The sequence below is a fragment of the Triplophysa rosa genome, linkage group LG19 (assembly GCF_024868665.1).
Source record: "Triplophysa rosa linkage group LG19, Trosa_1v2, whole genome shotgun sequence".
In the NCBI taxonomy this organism is placed as follows: Eukaryota; Metazoa; Chordata; class Actinopteri; order Cypriniformes; family Nemacheilidae; genus Triplophysa; species Triplophysa rosa.
In genome coordinates this window covers 21465393-21485185 of record NC_079908.1, presented here as the reverse complement: position 1 = coordinate 21485185, position 19793 = coordinate 21465393, and the positions used below count along the sequence as shown (strand labels likewise).

The 19793-nt window shown below is 41.0% G+C and overlaps 2 protein-coding genes and 1 pseudogene across 2 annotated transcripts in view; 2 read left to right on the top strand and 1 right to left on the bottom strand.

The window, feature by feature from the left end:
• The first annotated feature begins 131 nt into the window (after positions 1-131).
• LOC130569957 (vitelline membrane outer layer protein 1 homolog) lies at positions 132-10151 on the top strand (annotated as a pseudogene).
• Positions 1960-8608, bottom strand: wdr91 (WD repeat domain 91). The gene is made up of 16 exons (XM_057359953.1): positions 8504-8608; positions 7954-8084; positions 7111-7290; positions 6807-7010; positions 6404-6487; positions 6212-6321; positions 5169-5331; positions 4930-5085; positions 4600-4781; positions 4372-4522; positions 4197-4291; positions 3851-4007; positions 3547-3655; positions 3360-3472; positions 2863-3060; positions 1960-2693 (listed from the first exon to the last, which is right to left on the bottom strand). The coding sequence occupies exons 2-16, from the start codon at positions 8074-8076 to the stop codon at positions 2529-2531; spliced, it is 2190 nt and encodes a 729-aa protein (XP_057215936.1). The 5' UTR covers positions 8077-8084; positions 8504-8608; the 3' UTR covers positions 1960-2528.
• A 207-nt stretch (positions 10152-10358) lies between the features above and the next one.
• rab27b (RAB27B, member RAS oncogene family) overlaps positions 10359-19793 on the top strand; it is a 32225-nt gene continuing 22790 nt past the window's right edge. Inside the window, exon 1 of the mRNA XM_057359959.1 lies at positions 10359-10537. Coding sequence (XP_057215942.1) covers positions 10536-10537 — 2 coding nt within the window. The 5' untranslated portion in view covers positions 10359-10535. The remainder of the gene's footprint in view (positions 10538-19793) is intronic.

Below are 19793 nucleotides of genomic sequence, written 5' to 3'. Positions count from 1 at the left end.
ATAAAAATGAAAAAAGCACACAGTCTCATCGAGTTCGTGTAGAGAACAACGCATCACATTCAGCAGACTCCACCCACAGGAATGACATCATCACTAACGCATTACTGGACAACGTGCAGTTGTCAACTGACTGGGAAAAGTTCGTCGTTACGGTTGTCCAGCAGTAGCACAGCATCCGAGGTGTTTAAATCTCCTCCTGGCCTCGTGTGGAGAGCGTCGGTGAGGCAGAAAGACGGATGCGCATCTCACTTCTAAACTCTAAAACCAGAGCGCTTCTGAAATGTTGAAGTTTATTTGCCTGTCGTTGATTTCTCTTCTGTTTGTTTTGGGCTCGTGCGCGAGTGAACGGCTTCGACGGTTCGAGCGCAACATCACAGGCCGTACCGGTCACTGCTGCAGGTGAACAACGGCATGCGCTGGGGCTCGTGGAGGCAGAAGGAGCTGTGTCCGGCGGGGACTTACGCCGCAGGCTTCAGTCTGAAGGTGGGGTTGAACCTCTAAAAGAGCAATCGATTATTTCACTTTTCTAACTTTCCTAATGTTCCTGTAATTATTATACATTATTAAAAAAAGGGAAATGAACACTAGATTTGATAATCATCGGGATGCATGTACGGAGGACCAGGAGTGCTGCTTAAAAATGATCATTCAAACATAAAAATGAAAAAACGTATCCACTTTTAAAATGAATAAATTAATAGACATACTTAAAATTGTTTATTTACTTCGTGTTTCAAGTGTAGCTTAATAGAACATTAAACACACATTTTTTTACTTTTTTAAAAATAAATACACAAATGTAAAACTATTTATTTAATCTGTGTAGATAAATAAAACAATAAAATATAAATAAATAAATGATTTTAAACGCACATTTCAAATCACTTTTTAAAAGCATATGCTAAATGCTCTTCTTTATCGTTTTGCAAAATCCTTTCTTTATCCATTTGTCATGACATAATTAAATCAAGATAAAAGAGTGTAAATTTAATCAGATAATAATAAGAATACTCTTCTATAATAATAACAACAGTGTGAGGGATGTGATGATGTTTTAGGTGGAACAGCATCAGGGGAAGGGGATTTTGGCTGGTGATGCCACGGGGCTTAATGGGATTCGTCTTCACTGCATCGACTCATCCAAGAGTTCATCTGGCCCGTTTGAATACTACGCCACAGTTCAGTCTGACGCTGGGAGGTAAAAGAACTTCAACAAGACAGGACTTTTGTTTAAAAAGCCTAGTGTTGGCAGGCATTTGAATATGTTATTAGCCAAATGCATTCAGATGCTTGCCACAGCAGGATTCTGGCATACTGAAAACAGCTTTTCACAGTTTGACATTTTAACTGAATATACAGATCCTGAATGATGTCGTGAAAGTTGTTTGTGGTGTGTGTCCTCAGCTGGGGTCAATGGACGGATATTAAATGGTGCTCGGGTGGTTTTTTGACATCTTTTCAGCTGAGAGTTGAACAGTATCAGGGGGACTGGGACGACACCGCAGCGAACAACATCAAGTGATGAGATTTACTAGAACTTCCTCTGTGACGAGTCGACTAATATCTCTATAACAGAACAAGATTTTCACAATATTCCATTACAAGCTGCAGAAGACACAGACAGGGCGTAAAACTCAAACTAAAAATGTGAATAGTTGTTGTATTATAATACAGACAGCTCAAGCAGGTTCAGCTATAAAGCAGGAAAGCGATTAGACTGTCGGGCCCATAAGATGAAACCCACTGTGATTCCAACGGCACTCAATGTCTAACAGGTTTACCTGCAGTGGAACTGGACAGGTGCTGGAGGGCTCGGGAACGCACTGGGGCGTCTGGGGCGACGTGAGCAACAAGTGTGAAGGAACAGGAATCTGTGGGATCGAGACAAAGGTGGATGTGCCGCATGGGGTGATTGATGACACGGCCCTTAATGACGTGCGCATGTACTGCTGCGATTAGAACCTGTGATCTTCAGAAAAACCAGCAGAGAATTCTCTTATCATCCTTAAATAGAGCTTGAACCCCTTTTAGACATCAGTGTCTAATTTTGTATTATGTGACTTGAGATGTATTATTAACGCACAAAGAAAATTCATTTCAATTATTTCTATAATTCATCATTTTAATACTTGGTTTCATATTCCATGAGTAAAATATTTCAGTCCAGAAATAAACATGAAGCGATATATATATATATTTGTAGAATAGAAATACTAATGAAGACAGTAAAAAGCACCTGACCCAATCTAAATGCAGTTGTGTGTCTGGTCTATTTGTTTGTTCAGGACGTGTAACAATTCTCCATCAATTAACGTGATCACTTTGTCAATATTCAATTGATCAGAATAAGTCAAAAATCGGACTTTCAGAATCTTTACGGCCTTTTTAATACGACATCACATTCTCTAGAAATGTTCTTGGTTTGTAATATTCCTGAAAGTTCATTCTCTGAATCTACTGGTCACCTGACTCTGTGCTGTGTGACGATTGGCTGGATTATAGTTTCTGAGGTCTATAGTGTTCTGAGATCAGGGCTTCTGGGCCAGCAGCGTGTTGAGTTTTATCTTGCCGTCCATAGACGCGGTGAGACACGTGCCGCAGTCCATCGCCGTGCACCAGTCCACCGTCACCACCGGCGCTTTATGACCCCCGAGAGACAAAACGCTTTCCAGACCAACATCTGCTTGACTCAGCTGAACACAACACACAGAAACGAATGACATTCATCATCCAGAAACACATCAGATATTGATGATTAATGACAAAAATGTAAATAAAACAAAAAATCATTTTTTTTTTTCAAAAATTATTTCCCGTCATCATTGAATGACAGGTGTGATGGGTTGCTAAATGTGTGTTTACCCGGTAGATAATTCCTCCAGTACTCGAGCAGGTGAGAACATGCTGTCCTTCAGAATCAAAAGCGAAGAGTCGCCCGTGCGGAACCTGAACCTGTTTATATCCGCTGTAACCCGACAGCACGAACGGCCCCACTGCATCCTGGGATAGCGAATACTCCGACTGTTTCACTCCGCAGCGGTGAATGTTCCACTGAACAAACTGTCAACAAAAACACAACATGACCTCTGAGAATGAAAGACTTTTATCTGAGCTATCAAAAGAAGAGTAACGAAGCAAAGAATCAAATCCTTTTTACTTTTCTATAAACTCATTCCTTTAGTCACAGCCATACACTGAGACGAGACTTTAAACGGTGGACCAATCAGAATCGCCTTGAGGCAGGACAAAATGCTTTTCCTGCTTGCGATTGGTCCGTGTCATTTATCAAGTGACGATATAGATACTGTGACACTTCAATAACATTGAGAGAATGAAAGAAGAACGAGAGCCGCCGTCACCTTTCCATCCTCTCCGATGCTGAAGACGGTGTTCTCATCCGAACTGAACTCAACGCTGTAAACTTCTCCGTCGTGTGCGTTCCAGCTCAGCGCGCTCTCGTAACGCTGCATGTCTGCAGACAGACGCAAGAAAACATGAAGATGTGCAGCAGACACACCACAGGACCGTGAACATCAGTTTTCTCACCGAAGAGTCGTATCATCCCGTCGGCCGCTCCGGTGACCAGCAGGTTTCCATTGTGATTGAAGGCAGTGCAGTTGATGGCGACCGGACCCGGGTCCAACGCAAACTGCAGCTGACGCACACACAACACAAACAACAACGTTCTAAACACATGACCTAGAGAAAGTCTTGTGATGGACATAACGTATGTGATGACATCACAGATTTTTTTATTTTTAGGTGAACTATTCCTAACCTGCACCTGAGTGTTGCCATAGAAACGAGTCACACGTGAGCTGGACGTGAATGAATGCGTTTCTGGTCTTACCTGCTGTTTGACTGTCTTTGTGTCCCACAGCAGCAGTTGACCTGAAACAGAGGCGGAGCCTCGTGTGTCACTCTCAGTCACGGCGGTGGGATGAGACGGAGCGGCGGCAGAACACACGAATGATGTTCCATTGGGACTGCAGGCCAATGACAGGATCCTGAACATACACACACACACGCTCTTAAGTACAGAACACTGACAACTAAAAGTTAAGAGCAATGCATCATGGGATGTGGTTTCTCCCACAGTGTCACAAGACTGTCTTGAATGTATCAACATGTTTGTATATTGACTGATTGGTTTGTTGAGAGCCCTGGTGCATTGTGGGTAATCCAAGAGAACTAACCGCGGGTGGGCATCGTCCACAGACATCTCATACAGGCTCTTCTTCGCATCCGTGTCATAAAGTCTCACCGTGCCGACGCCGCTGCCTAGCAACAGCTGTAGGAGTAAAATGACAACATCAAGCAATGAAATAATGTGCGTGTGCAGATGAAGGACAACTGATGATGATGATTCACCAGTCTGTCCGGTTTAGCAGCCCACTCCAGAGACAGCAGTGGAGATTTAGACATGATGGTGGCTTTGGTTTGCATGATGGGATTGAAGGCCCAAACCTTCACCACGCCATCTACATCCAAACTGGCCACACGCCTGCCCGAGCAGTCCACCCTGAACACACACAAACACGAGACTGAGAACGCTCACGAACAGACATGACACATGTTTCTAGAGGCGTTCACGGTCACCTGCAGTGCATTATGGATGAGTGATGTTCTCCATACTCCTCCTGACTCAGTTTAATGAAGGGCTGCTCCGCCCCTGCTCCGCCCACCTCACATCCTTGCATCTGATTGGCGGAGTCTGTCTGATCAGTGAGAGCTTCAGTCTGAGCGTCTGGATCTGAACCGTCGGCTCTCTTCTCCGAACTCTGTGGAGACAACAACACAACAACAGCAAGTTAGAGAATGAAGAAGAGTGAAGCAACCATGGGAAAAACCTGATGACTGCAGAGCAACAATGAAGATGTTTGAAGAGACAGACTGAGAGACACAGAGAGGGTGTTGTCTGTGTGTGACCTGCGTTGGGAGTTTGGAGAACAGCTCTTTTCGTTGCTTCTCGTGGTCGTGATGTCGTCTCTGTCTGGGATGACCCGTGGCCGACTCTGCCGTCACCGTGGTAACGGTGGCCATCTTTGAGTCTTTAGCAGGGAGAGGATCTTTCACTTTCACAGACTGAAAAGCAGAAAAGCAGCTCTCAATAAAGGAGGAAACACTGATTTTCATCCTCTCGTTTCCATGGTAACCGGCATACACACCTGAGCGCCTGGGTCCTTCCTGCCCAGAGACGCCTGTGTGGGGGACGACTGCGGTGCCGGGGACGCCTTACCAGGTGGCCGTCTGGCCTGAGGGAGGAAGGTGGAGAAGAAGTTTCTGGAGGGCGTGGTCATGTTGACATTACGCTGACTGGACACGAGATCTCTGTGAGAAAACAGATGAAACGACACTCACACACGCTCCCTTATCATCACGCTCACTTCACTTCCACTGCCGTTCACTTTTACTTTAGACAAAGAGATCTTGTGTTGAGCTGATGAATCGCACATGGATTTCACGAACACTTCAAATAAATCTCCTGAAACTTTGATTCCATGTTTTTACGCTCTAGGTCCTTCCCAAATCAAACGCATGGATGGTGAGATGACTGCAGCGATGAACAAAAGATCACAGACACCAGCAAATGAAACAAGAGCAAATTACATTTCAACTTTGGTTTTATTCACTAGCAAAATTCTGTCAGTAGCATCATCATAAGTTAATAACAGCACTCTCTATATACAGTATATACACTATATAGACCGTTTCATCGGACGCGCGCGCGCCTGACCACCAGTTAACTTCCGGTTTGTGTTTGGCTAGTGTGTAATAATATAACTGTTTATATTTGATTTAATTTATGTTCATATTAATTTGTACTATTATTTTACTGTATAATAATTGTATTAAATAACTGATTTGTTGAATTTTGTTGTACGTTCATTTTATTAAATAAACAAGTTGAATGGGTCCTGTACGTAGTTCGGTCGCATTTAAAGAGAGCGTATGGTACACTGACATCTAGCGGTTGAGCTTGATGTCTAAATAAAAAATAATGGAGAGTCAAGTTTAGCCAAGTAACGCTTCTTCTCGGTTTCTTTCGAGCATATCAGACATAATTTTGTGAATGTGTACCAGAAGTTCAGTTGGGGGGTCACAAAAGTGCGCATGCGCAGTAACGTTTGTTTATGTTGTATAGATGAAACCGTCAATACAAAGGGTTTTTATATGAAAATGGATCATTCCAGTCCTAAAGTCTCCTCACAGCTCAGTATCGCCGAGTCGGTCCATGTGCTGAAAGTAAGGGGGCAGTTTGTGATGAACCATCATCTCCTCGTCTTTCTTCACTCGTGATTCTCCCTGCAGAGCAAACAACTGGAGAACAAACAGAGCTGTCAGACAAACATCACACAACATGTCACAGACCAGTGAGATCCTGAGAGATTCATCGCCTCACCATCTGACGGAGCTGTTCGTTCTCCTCCTGAACACATGTGATTCTCTGAACTTCAGCGTCGTAACTCAACAGGACAGGCTGAGGTGAACATCTGTTAAAGATCTCAATAACACCACGCTCACATTCAACATTTCTTCACTAAAAGAGCTTATTTACTCGTGTAATAAGCGGGATAAAGTACAGCCAGACACACATTATCACGAAATAAACCTCTACAGTTTGATACGAGACCTGCTCACCCTGTCGAGATTTATTCTGCGATAACTTATTTTATTCCATTCCTTTACTCGTTCATGAACACGATTTGTGTACGTTCTTAAAAAGCTTTCTCAATAGATTTCTCAGGTTTTGAGAGTGGCGATCATCAGGTGATGATCTCCAGATGGAGCTGTGTTTGGATATGCATGCACTGGAACAGAACGCTCAGGAAGTTGTGCAGGGACACCAGGAAGGTGTCGGCCCACTGCCGAGAGAAGTACGGAGAGAAGGTGGGGTTCTGCTCGGGGGCGGGGATGAACGGCAGCACAAACCAATCGCGCCACTCGGCCTGACCCTGCAGCTCCAGAGCCTGCTTCTGGAAAAACTCCTGCGTCTTCTCAGGGTTCTTCTGCAGAGAAAAGAGACATGTGACGTCTATTCGGCACCGACTGTATGAAAAGACAACAACCTTGATTTTAGGGTCAGTAGGAAGGCTGACAGACTGGTACCTGAACGGTGTAAATGATGTAGAAGCGGTACAGACTGGTCCTAAGTTTGCTCACTGTGGGTCTATAAACATCCTCGAGTCTGGAGAAAAGTCTGCGGTCTAAATAACTCCAGTAATCCCGCAAACCCACCAGATCAAAGTTCTGAATGAAATGCTGGAGCTGATCGATTATTTTATCAACCTGTAACGAAACAAAGACATCTAGGACTTCATCTCTCCGCAATGTTATGTTATCCAGCAAACCATTTTTGGTTCCCAGGACATTCCCCTAACGTTAGTTTTTGGTTCCCAGAACGTTCTCCCAACGTTAGTGTTTTGATCCCGGAACGTTATTTTCTAAGGTTCGTTTTAGGTTCTCCAGGAAAATTTTCTTTACGGAAATAGAACATTAGTTTCTGGTTCCCATAAAGTTCTAGGTACCAAAAACTAACGTTTTATTTCCGTAAAGATAACCAAAAACAAAACTTTAAAAAACTTTCTGGGAACCAGAAACTAACATTAGAGGGAACGTTTCTCGGGTCCGTTTGGCCTCACTACACGTCAGTAATGAGTACATCCATGTTTTTATCCATCGCTTATCTAATCTAGTTAAAATAAGTAAAATACATAATCCCACAAAATATGGAGGATTAAATCAACGTATTCGATTAGCCTAATAATTATTTTTTATTACTGAAGTAATTTTCGATTTAAACAGCACAGTATTTGTAATAAAACCAAGCTGTGTGTACCTCATCATACATTATGTTTAGACATTTAAATACAATTATATAAACTGCCACTGAACTGTCATTAAACTCTAAATTTACAAATCTGAAGTAGAGAGAATAATATATAGACATACTCGGAAACCCTTCTCCTTATCGGCTTTGATTTCTGAGTCGAGATGTTTCAGTGTGCTGGTGAAGCCTCGATACATCAGATATTCTCTCACCAGATCATCTGTTCTCTCCACTGCTGACGACATGATCACATCTGCACACAAACACACAAAACAACACGTGATGTCACCTACTACACACAGTACATATACTGCACATACAGAACACGTCATCTACATACTGTACAGTACATTATCTTTAATCTTATACATATCCATCGACACAGGCAAGTTTACACTTTAACATGCATTCTGAAATTTTGCAATATTTTTATTTGTATATTATATTAAAACTGTAAATATCAACGAAAGCCGCAAAAAAACAAATATAGTGTATTCACTCCGATTATATAGTATATTTCACTCCGATCAGAGACGAATATCCGATCACGCATTGCACGAGCTGTTATCTGTAGAAACACTACAGCAACTGTCATAAAATATACATCAATAAAACGCTTGGAGTGCAAATGTCGTTATGAAGTTATCCACGTATAAATGAAGTCATTATTACCTGATGAATATAAATGTGTTTGCTGTTTCTTCCTGTCTGCGGCGTCTTCTGCTCGTCATGTGACTGTTAAAGTCACGTGAGGTCTCGTCACAGTCACGTGATCAGGTGCACTTCCCATATTCACCATCAGAAGGCTGTACGCTTATACTGGTTTCCCTGGAGTAACATAAAATCATTATCCATGGTTATCTGTAATAAATACACATTAATGTTCATATTAAATAATTAATAAACGAACGAGTGAGTGAATAAAGTTATTTATGGATGAGAGAAGAAAAGTATTCACATACGTATGGGTTTTAGAAATTATTGAGCGGAATATTTTCCTCCTTGAATGTGAAGTGCATTCATCAGGGCATTTTGTAAGCATTTATACTTTAACACTTGAAATGAAAAAAAAAAACTGTTTGTATGTATGAGAAATGCTTTGGTTTGGAGTCATTGTCAAATTTCATCTGTTACAATCTAAAAAAAGTTAAACCAAACACTAAAAGAATAGACATATAACCAAGCTAAATGTAAAATCACTTTCTTTGCCGTTTAATTGGCATTTGATAAACAATTAAAATCTCTCTGTCACCAGGTTTCCATGGAGACTGCATTACCGATGTGATGTGAACACATTTCAGAGTGATCACAGGTGTGTACATCCAGAATATCCATTAACAAGTATTTTTAGACATATTAAAATACCGCCTGCCTGCATGTAGTCTTCACAGTGAACTTGTCACAGTGTTCACACAGGAATCTGGTGTATCCATGACAACAGGTGGCACAGGTTCCAGAACGGGTGTCTGCTTTTGACCTCATGCAAGAGTTCCTTTTAATTTGCCTGAATAAAGAATGAGTCACCGATTCTAAATCACAAGGGCAAAGGATGAATGTGTTGAAGTGAACGTGATGACTGCGATGTTGAAGTTTAGTTTAAATCAGTCAGAAACCTTGGAAAGTTCCTTTTCAGTCTCCGTCTGAACCTTCTGAAACCATACACAGTCTAAATTCATCAACAAAAGAGTAAAAAAAGAACCTTTAGTTTGTTTTTGGATATATACATGTGGCTTTAACATTGTATAATCTGATAGAGTGCGCACCTTTGAAAAGTAATGTAAAAATCAAGCAGTTATGTAATGTTGTTGTTGCGGGTCAGCACGGCTGTCAAACGAGATTTGTAAAGTAGACCAACACAAAGAGTTCATTGTTCTCAAGAGCTGAAACTAAAGGTTTCATCTGACCCCATTTACATCAAACAACTGATTAAATGTAAGTCATTATTCACTGTTATTACATGGATGTCTATGATGATCTATGTCAATAACATTCAGATTTTTTCTATAACAAGACAAAACAATAATACTGTTTCTTATGTAACCCCGACTCTCTCTCTGTACACAAATATTAAACAAATAGGCCTATAAACTGACAATATTCATGTTTTATTTATAAAACATGGCAAGCAGCCATGTATCAATTTGACAAGCAAAAAGTAACAATATGTTTTCTACATTTCTAGCAACCATGTGACGTAAAGAAGTATCTTTTTTCTGGCCCGTAGGTTTTATACTACAGTAGTATGAGTGAATCCTCACGAGTCGTGACTAACAACAGCCGTGGGAATCATAAATGAGCTTTTGTTAAACAAGTACCCTAGGTAGGCCTATAGCTTACCGTTTAAATTAATTTTGTGTTATTTCCACTAATTACATTTTTTGAAAGTGTCCTCCATAGTTGTATTTAAGCGGTTTCGGACGCAGGACCACTGAAGCTGCTGTGCCGCAACCTGTTGTCGCGGCGAGCCGGGCTCTAGGACCCTGATCAGCGCGCGCGCGCGCCGCCGCCGGGCTGGAAACGCTTCGGCAGCCAGAGCATCACTCGAGAGCGCGCAGAAGACGCGTGCACACTGAGCAGACTTGAGGAGGTGATGCATCGATGTTTCTTCTCGAATGACGCGCGATTAGAAGCGGCTGCGGGTTCGATGAGGATGATGATGAAGAGTCCACATCTGTGATTGACACCTGCAGCATCAGTCAGTGACATGTGAGTCAAACTCTGCGAAACGTCATGTTTGTGCGGATCGGCGAGTTCGGTGTCGTGAGTGAGTGTGTGTGCGTGCGTGCGTGCGTGTGTGTATTTGTGTGTGTCTCTGCGTGTGTGTTTGTGGCGGAAGCCTGAGTCATAAATCAGACATCAGACTCTGCGGACCTCTCAACTTCACACACACGACAACACTGACACACAAACATACATGACAACAAAAACACATCTGACTGATGTTTGCATGATTCTGAATGTTCTGGATGTGCTTCTTAAGGAAACTCTCTCAAACGCACTCTGGTACCTTCAGAACGCTTTGGATTTGTTATTATGTTACTATTATGGGTATTATTGGACATGCGTACTAATACCATGGTACTGTACCATACTGTACTCAGTATTACCATCTTACAGTACAGTACCGTAGTACACTTACAGTACTCGTGTAATGAACGTTAGATCATAGAAATCGTCAGCATGCATGTGATACTACCAGTGTTTATTAAAGGGATATTTCACTACCAAATCCAAATTTCCCCTCGTTTTACTCCCCCTCAAGGCATCCTAACTGAATATGGTTTTCTTCTGGAAGAATAATGCAGTTGGAGTTATAATACCACGTATCATTTTACTTCCAAGCGTTAGAATGGGAATGAACGGGTGTGGATTATTTGAAGCTCCAAATAGTGCATCCATCGATCAAAGAACTGCTGGACACGGCTATGTGGTCTTAACAAAGGTCTTGTGACGCGAATCCATGCGTTTGTTTAAGAGAAATATCCATAGGGTTGGGTATCATAAGAAATTTTCAGATTCCTGTTCCAAGTATTTTTGAACTATTTTACCATCATTGTTGTAAGGTAGTAAGTGATGTTGAGTAATGCTAGTCCGTCGATCACATGCGCTTCGAAGTTGATGTTTTTTACACTATTAGCAGGGTGACCATACGTGACATTTTTCCCAGCCAGGATTGTAGGTGCGTCCTCTGGAGGTCACGTTTGTCCACCACATACGCCATTGAGGTTCTCACATGTCAGTAAAAAAAAAACTTTGTAAAATGAACATTTATCTTAAGACGTATAGTCATTGTAGTTTCATTCTTACCTTGAAATACACTGTAACTGTTGCTTTTCTGAAATGAAACCTGAAATAATAAAGCTCGATGACGTATGTGGTGGACGCAGCCGGAATCCTGGCCAGGATGTGTCTGGGAAAAATGGCACGTATGGTCACCCTGCACACTATCAATAACATTCCGTTGAGGGCTAAGACACTTGTTCATTTTCCTAAATTGATGAAATATTAAAGTCACCATGAAACGGAAGTTGCGATTGTCTTCTTTTCCGTATCGTGACGTACATCCGAGTGAAACAGCTTCTGAAATTTGGGGGAAAAAAGTAGGGCGGGACTTCATGTTGCCCTCTTCTTATTGATTGGATGGTTGTAAGTTGGCCTGATACACCACTGGACAGTCAGTATAGTCCTGCCTCTTTTTCAGGCGTTACGTCATGAAGAGAAGACTCGTTGTTTAGACGGGAAGCGGAGCTTTATGTTTTTGATTAAAGCTCACATCTGCTAATGAATTTTACAAAAATATTGATGTGTATGGATAAATCATTTGTAATAATCACTGCAACGCTGTGTAAGAAAATCAGTATGATCATTTCTAATTGCACGGTGACTTTAAAATGTTGACTGTCATACTTATAATCATGTATAGTATGCACACACTCCATAAAGCCCCTATTTTACTAATATTAATGCAGCCAGGAGAGGATGTGATGCAACGAGTGCTTTCCACATTTTTAAACATTTAAAATGCATGAAAATAAATATTTAAAATAATATAAACTAAATCACTTTATAACTCTTGAAATGACCTGTACGCTAAATGATCTAACCCTCGTACTCGCATAACAATAGCAGTCTATTGATTTAGTGGTGCGGGTTGAAGTCAGTATGTATGTTAATGATAATATGGGACAAATGAAGAGTTTGGTTCCAAAATGAGATAACTCAGTTTTCAAAAATTTGTTTTTATTATGTTCTCATGTTTTTATTGTGTTAGTTAGCTGTATTTTTTGAGTGATTATGGCTTACATCAAAACAAACCAACTGCAGTTTGACTGATACTAATTCGAATGCACAATAAAAAAACATGATTTTTGATTTTTTTTAAAACAGCATTATCTCGTTTTGGAACCAAACTCTTCAAATGTAATTTTGTAATTGAGTGGCGGAAGGAGCTGCGCATGCACAATCAGACAAAACAACGTGCACAGTTAGCACTTTTCCACCATCGCGCCGAATCGTTCTAAGCTCGGTCTGAAATGGTAACGGTCATGTTTCCACGTGAGCCTGGTTCGGCACGGCATGCTTACAAACCGTTCTTGGACAGGAATTTTCAGCACGGTTGTCCCGAAGCGTGTAGTGACGTCTCCATACAGGATTGATCACTCTTCGGCTGCCTAGATACCAGTTTCCCTCTGTAGCCAATATAGTGCGCTATTAAAATAGGAAATAAAATGAACTGAGCTGGTTAACAGCTGGAGCTGAGGGGTGATTTTCAAGTTTCACCATGTTTTGAAAGATACCAGAGTATTTCTGTGTGTGAAAAGACTTGAAAGCAGAAAAATGGGAACAGTTTTTCGTGTGTGATGTAGTGGAAGGGTTGGTGCTGGTGTATGACTAACAGACCTCTCATTTATTGATCTTCCCAAGGGTGTATAATACACACGGCACCAGTGTCAAACGCGCATCGATCTTCAGAGCTGTAAAACAGAGCCGTGTACAATACGACATCTATAAAACACATCTCGCTCTCTGTACCCCTCGGGCTTCATACTTACCCTGGGTTATTGATGAGATGATAAAAGCCGCCGCATGTGCTGGTCACTCTTGAGTGTACATCAGACCTCACCCGTCTCTTATCTGTTAAGCATCTTTATATATACCATGGTCTGTTTGAATACTGGATTCTAATTGGCTGGAAGGTGTGCGATAAAACCCTGTAACGCACGGGTAGCTCCAGTCACTTTGATTACATTTAAAATTAACTGACGGAAATAATAAGAAATTTTCACCTGTTTGATCTAAAATGAACTTGGCAAATGACCATGGTATAAGCGGGATAATCCACAGCTAGCCGTGCGTTAAAGGGTTTTAATGCACGACGTGGAGGCCAAGGACCACCCGACGTGAAGTGCATTAAAATCCTTTAACGCACGGGTAGCTGTGGATTATCCCTCACGCATCATCATTAAAGAACTTGATTTTCACATTTTCGAAAGAAATAAAGTACAAGCTCCTTGTTTTAAGCACCGTGCGTCCGAAATCGCCTACTTCCATACTATATAGTAGGTGAAAATGAGTGTATGAGTCACGAGTAGTATGCCCGAAACCTCCCTATGAACAAAACAGTAGATGAGAAATACCCGGATGGTCTACTGCTTCCGCCGAGATTTGTGAGTGTTCATGGGATGGACACTTATCTATCCCATGATGCCACGGGAGCTGAGCAACAGTCACATTTCAAACAATAATCAAATAAATATACTGGAAAGCTTCAAAGCGGGTGTCCGTTTTTTAAAATGTAAGTACAGATGAATGGATTTCTCGTGAATGAATTATGTTTGTAGCGACGCCTAGATACAGGTTGATGTTAATAAATCATAGGTCAAAGAGCATACGGGTCACAATAAAACATATTATTACTATTCATAGTACCCCCACTATATAGAACGTACTGTTTTAACGGTCGATACTTCATTTAAATCAGTACGTACTGTCATAGTGTGCGATTTCGAAACTCAGCGTCAGTGTTCTGGATGGTTGCCAAGGTGTTGTTATGGACACCCGTTGTTACAATTCAACAATTCAAGTCCTATATATGGGGGGGCAGTTGTGGCCTAATGGTTAGAGAGTGGGACTCGTGACCAGAAGGTTGCCGGTTTGATCCTCAGGGCCGGCGGGTAACGACTGAGGAGCCCTTGAGCAAGGCACCTGACCTACACTTGCTCCCCGGGCGCTGCAGTGATAGCTGCCCACTGCTCAGGGAGTACGTGTGGTCACCACTTGTGTGCGTGTGTTCACTACTCTCTGGATGGGTTAAATGCAGAGGTCACATTTCGGGTATGGGTCACCATATCTGACTAATAGGTCACTTTCACTTTCACTATAGTTGAACTGCATCAACACATATAAGATTTCAATGTTTTGTTTTTTCAATTTTGTTGCTTTTGGAAGTTCTCTCTTAGGGTTTATCATTCTTCATTTACATTTTTTTTTAACTAACAGAACTTTTAAACTTTTATTCATTTAAATACAGAAGATTCAGTTAAACCACAAATATTGTCAATTCCAGAACAACTATATATAACAAAAATGTTTTTCAAAATGTTTTTCAAAAAAAATTCAATTTGTTTTTCAAATTAGATAAAAAATTTGTGATAAATGACAAGACTCTCGATATTACTATGGCACTATTTCTATTAATCGGCCAATCAGATGCAGGTATCAAACAATGCTGATAATGTCAATATTTGTGGATTATTGCTGTAATTATGATGTCTAGACATGACAGTTGAGTGACGGTCACCCAAAAATAAGAATTCTTCCATCATCTATGTCCTGTATGAGTTTCTTTCTTCTGCAGAACACAAGAGAAGATATTTCGAAGAACAATTGAACCCCATTGACTTCTATTGTTTGAACACAAAACCACTAAGACATTTCTCAAAATATCTTATTTTGTGTTTCACTGCAGGAAGACTCATATACAGGTTTATTTTTTAGCAGACATTCCATGTTTTTATTACTTTAACACTGTTGTGTTTTCTTTTATTTGTGTATGATGTGTGATGTGTTTGTTATGCTAGAATTCAGCCACAGTTGAATATGAATCGTCTGTCAGAGGAGCGGTGTCATGAATAAAAACACATGGTACTTCTCACAGCGGTAAATCCTGACACTCGCCTGCCTTTTCTCGCACAAATGAGTCAATAAAACCATTCCCACGTAATATTGTTGAAGATTGCATTGAATTATTTGGTCAGACTAACATCATTCTGTGGCCCAAATCAGTTAATGGTCTTACAGTTGAAGTTTTGGGGCAGAACTTTGCACTGAATTAATAATACACACAATTTCAAAAGTCTAACATTTACAGTATAATCTAATTGGACTTAAATCCAATATTTCAGCGCCTGTCACGACCAAGTAAACCAAGTTTTAATATACAGAAACATACGGAAAGGGGCGTAGCCGTAGGCAGTAATGTGCACCAGACTCCGCCCACAGGAATGACATCACTAACACATGACCCGACACCCCCTTCACTTTCTGCAGCGTGTCACCCCTCAGACATTCATTCTAACTGCACCGCTGTACGCACCTTTTCTTTGCTTTTACAAATATACAGCTGGCGAAGAATGACAGATATTTCATGAGACAGCGGTGCATCTCAGCGTGTCTCGACTCGCCGGGTAATTATCTCAGTTGGGCCCGCTGTGCTCCACCGCAGGGGTCAGAGGTCACAGGGCTCACCAGCTGCTGAGGAAGAGCGCTCGGAGGAGGCGCTGTGCTGCACGCCGCATGCTTGAACGCCCCGCCGGGTGTATTACCTGCACGCCAGGACGCCCCAACATCTCTGATACCCAGTTCTCTTCATTCAGAAGAAATTGACACATTTGGTATTTAGGGGATGTTTAGATAGCTAAGGAAATCATCCTCACTACAGAAGTCAGTTTTCAACACTCTTGTCTCCTTTTAACATTCCTGAAACTGAAATGCGGTTAAATATATTTGTAAAGATGAGTCGTGAGACTGTGACACCATCACTCCAGGTTTACTGTAATTGACTTCATGTATTTGTTGTAATTGCTTTCGGATGCTGGCGAGAAGCCGGACACACTAATAGATCCGCTACAGCGACTCGGGGAGATGAGATTCACATCCACAGCACTCGGAGGACCTCTGATTCAAGATTCTACTTAATAATTCATGATGTCACCTGTCACTTTTATCATTTCTCTTATTAAAGTCAGCGCATGTTTGCGGAACCATTTGAAATCATTGGTGCGTTTGTCACGGGGAGGCTGTGTGTTTGTTGTGGCGTCGGGGTTTGAGATGCCACCCGTGGGATTTGTTGGTCTTAAGGGGGTGGAGACGTGTAGGCCTAATTGGCCGGCGTAAATAATTAATGCGGCTGAAGACGTTAAAAATGGCAGAGAGCTTGTGAAGGAGACGCGGCGGTCTCTAATGGATCTGCTCCTCATTTCTCCTCTCGTGTGTGCGTGCTGCTCAGATTCACATTGAATGCACATTTCTACAGAACACATCAGGGTTTGCTTACTTCTAGCACACGCTGAAGTACATACTTCACAGATGATGATGAGGTCAGTTCCTGAAGAGATGGTGATGCAGGTTTTTGTACGGTGACCCCTACGAAATAATGAAATCATTCAAAACATCTTTAATAATAATACTGTATAATAGAAGATGTGCAATGTTGACGTTATTAGCAAAAAAGATTTTGTCAGAATACATGGCTCAAGAGAGAATCAATGGAGAAAGATGATGATGTAGTTACGGAGTTGACCAGCAGGGGCTCACATGAGCAAACTTCAGCGCTTGACTTATTGACAGTTTTGATGTTTGATCACTATTCATACAGACAAGAGTCACTACTTTATAAACTGTTGTCGACTAATAAACTTCTGTTTATAGACAGTGATGTTAAAATAACAGCATATGACACGAGTAAATGACTTTAAACGTGATGTTGAAACAGAAGAAAGATGCCGAGTGTGTGTTCTTCCGCTGGCAGACACACCGAATGTATGTCTGTTTTGCTGGATGTGTGTTGCCATAGCGATGGTGGTGATGTTGGTGTGTTTCGCATAATGGGATAGTGGGATGGTATTCAGACGGGGTAGTAGCGTCTCACAATCAATGGTTTGACCATCATGAATTCAAGGACCTTCACGAGTCTTCGTCGTCTTCACACGGAGTAAAAACACGGTATTCATGATGAAGAGAATGCGTGTGCTTGACTGAACAGAACATACCAACACAACACTGACAATATCAGACTTTCACTGCACGTTATCATGGCCAAAGGATGATTATATTTCACGATGACTATATTATCACAGACATTTTTAAATGAAATATAATCAGTCAGATTCATCTAGTTTTTCTCTGGTTTTGGCTAATGAATCGCACTGAAGTCCAGTGTAGGGCGGTAGAGACACATCTACTCTGAAGTGAACCTGATTACATTTCCAGCATTGGCAAACCTGTTTCTGTATACTGAATGGTTGCTAGGGTGTTGCTAGGCAGTTTGTTATTCTGGTAAGGAGTAGTCCTCTTTCATTGTAAGCTTATGAGATTTTAAACTAATATCACATGATGTGAGAGTCATTCATGTGTGTAGCACGAACACTGCGGGGTGATGTTTAACACGATTGTACTTTTATTCTTATTTTGAATAAGCTTTTATTTGTATTTTATTGTTCATGTTTTGCTATATTTTTTAGCAATTTGCTTATTTACTTTATTTTTCAGTTTTAGTTTGGTTTTTATTTCCAGTAAGTGGCACATCTTTCAGTTTATTGCCAAGGCATTAAAGGCAACATTTATTTCTTTTATAATAACATTTCAGCATGTTTTATTTGATTTCATTTAAAGGTCCAATGTATGAAATTTAGCGGTGAGGTTACGAATTGCAACCAACGGCTCATTCCTCCCCTCCCTTTTGACGCACAACGGTGGCTGACACAGGACAAAGATGTCGTCGTCTTTCGCTTCTTTGCCGAAGAAGATAACGTATTTACGAAACGCGTTCTGTAGAGCAGTTTGTCCATTTAAGGCTACTGTAGAAACAACATGGCGAATTCCATGTAAGAGGACCTGTGGTGTATGTAGAAATAAAAACTTAACGCTTCATTATGTACGGTATATTTTTCACCTCTGAACACATAGTTATGTGTATTATATTGCATTTCTGTCTATAGATCCTCCTATAAAATTACACACTGGACCTTTAACGGAAATATTTTAATAGTTTTAGTTAGCTATGTTAGCCCTGTATTCAGAACAATAACTGTAAGCAATATGAATAATGATGCACACAAACACTACCAACTATAAATCTCATTTTAAATCTGAATTAAGATTTAGTTTCTAATAATGATCATTATTTTGATTCATTCCCAGTTTTATAGATGTTAATTGTTTCTTATTTCAGGTTATTTCTGTGTGGTATTTTACATAAAAACAGCTCAGCTTCTATTCAACATGACCGACTGCTGTTTCCCAAAATGGATCCTTATACATTTTTTACATTTCAGAGATATAAGCCGTCAAATCTGTGCAGTGTCTTTGATTCACGAGCAGTGATATTTCACATGTTTTTCAGTTCAGTGTGCTGTGAAGATTTCTTCATTTCGTCTGATGATAAATCTGATGAGAGTCTCTGCTATTACTACTGCTGTGACGTGTGGAAGAGAGATGTGATATTCAAATGATGATGATAAATATATTCTGTATTTTTAATGAATGAGATATCTCCAGACCAGAATATAATTGACACTTGTGCTCGGTTTACATTACACCTAACACACCATAGCAACCGCATGACAGCATCCTGGTAACGGTTCAGAACAGTCCAGCAGTTATTTGTATGAGTGTCGTCTTTGTGTTTGTGAACTGGAGAGTTCTGTGAATTCAGTTACGGGTGATAAACAGGATTGCTCTTCACTCGCACAATAGCGTATTTTAAACCTCACACGGATCTCACATGAAAAACAACATTCCTCACATTCTTCTCTATAATACAGAGCGCGTGAGTGGACTGTGTGTTTTTCTCATGTGCGCCCACTGACCGTAAGGTACGAGATTCTGACTTCTGGATTCAGCATCTAATCACACGTTACCCTAATAAAGTCACACGCGTGTGTAAGTTGACATGACATCTCATTACCCAGAATTCTTCGGTGCTGGAGACAGGACTGTGGTCTGTAGCATTAACACACGGCTCACTGCTCACCCGATCATCCACTGACCCGTGTGTGTGTAATAAATCACACTAATTGGTAGATTCATTTGATTTGATTGGTCAGTTTACTCAGTGGTTTGAGCACATCGTAAAAAACACAAAGACATCAAATCCTCTCTCACTTTCACTCTTCAGCTCCACTGCTGACATTTCACAATTCACTTGTGAGTGTGTCTTCTGTTATGTGTGTGTGTGTGTGTG

Bases quoted from the DNA above. Each gene is read 5' to 3' on its own strand.
- wdr91 (XM_057359953.1), bottom strand. From the start codon at position 8,076: ATGTCGTCAGCAGTGGAGAGAACAGATGATCTGGTGAGAGAATATCTG. The intron at 7,291-7,953 runs GTATGTCTATAT...GTTTCGTTACAG, and splicing joins ATAAGGAGAAGGGTTTCCGA to GTTGATAAAATAATCGATCA. The intron at 3,473-3,546 runs GTGAGAAAACTG...GTCTGTCTGCAG, and splicing joins CGGGATGATACGACTCTTCG to ACATGCAGCGTTACGAGAGC.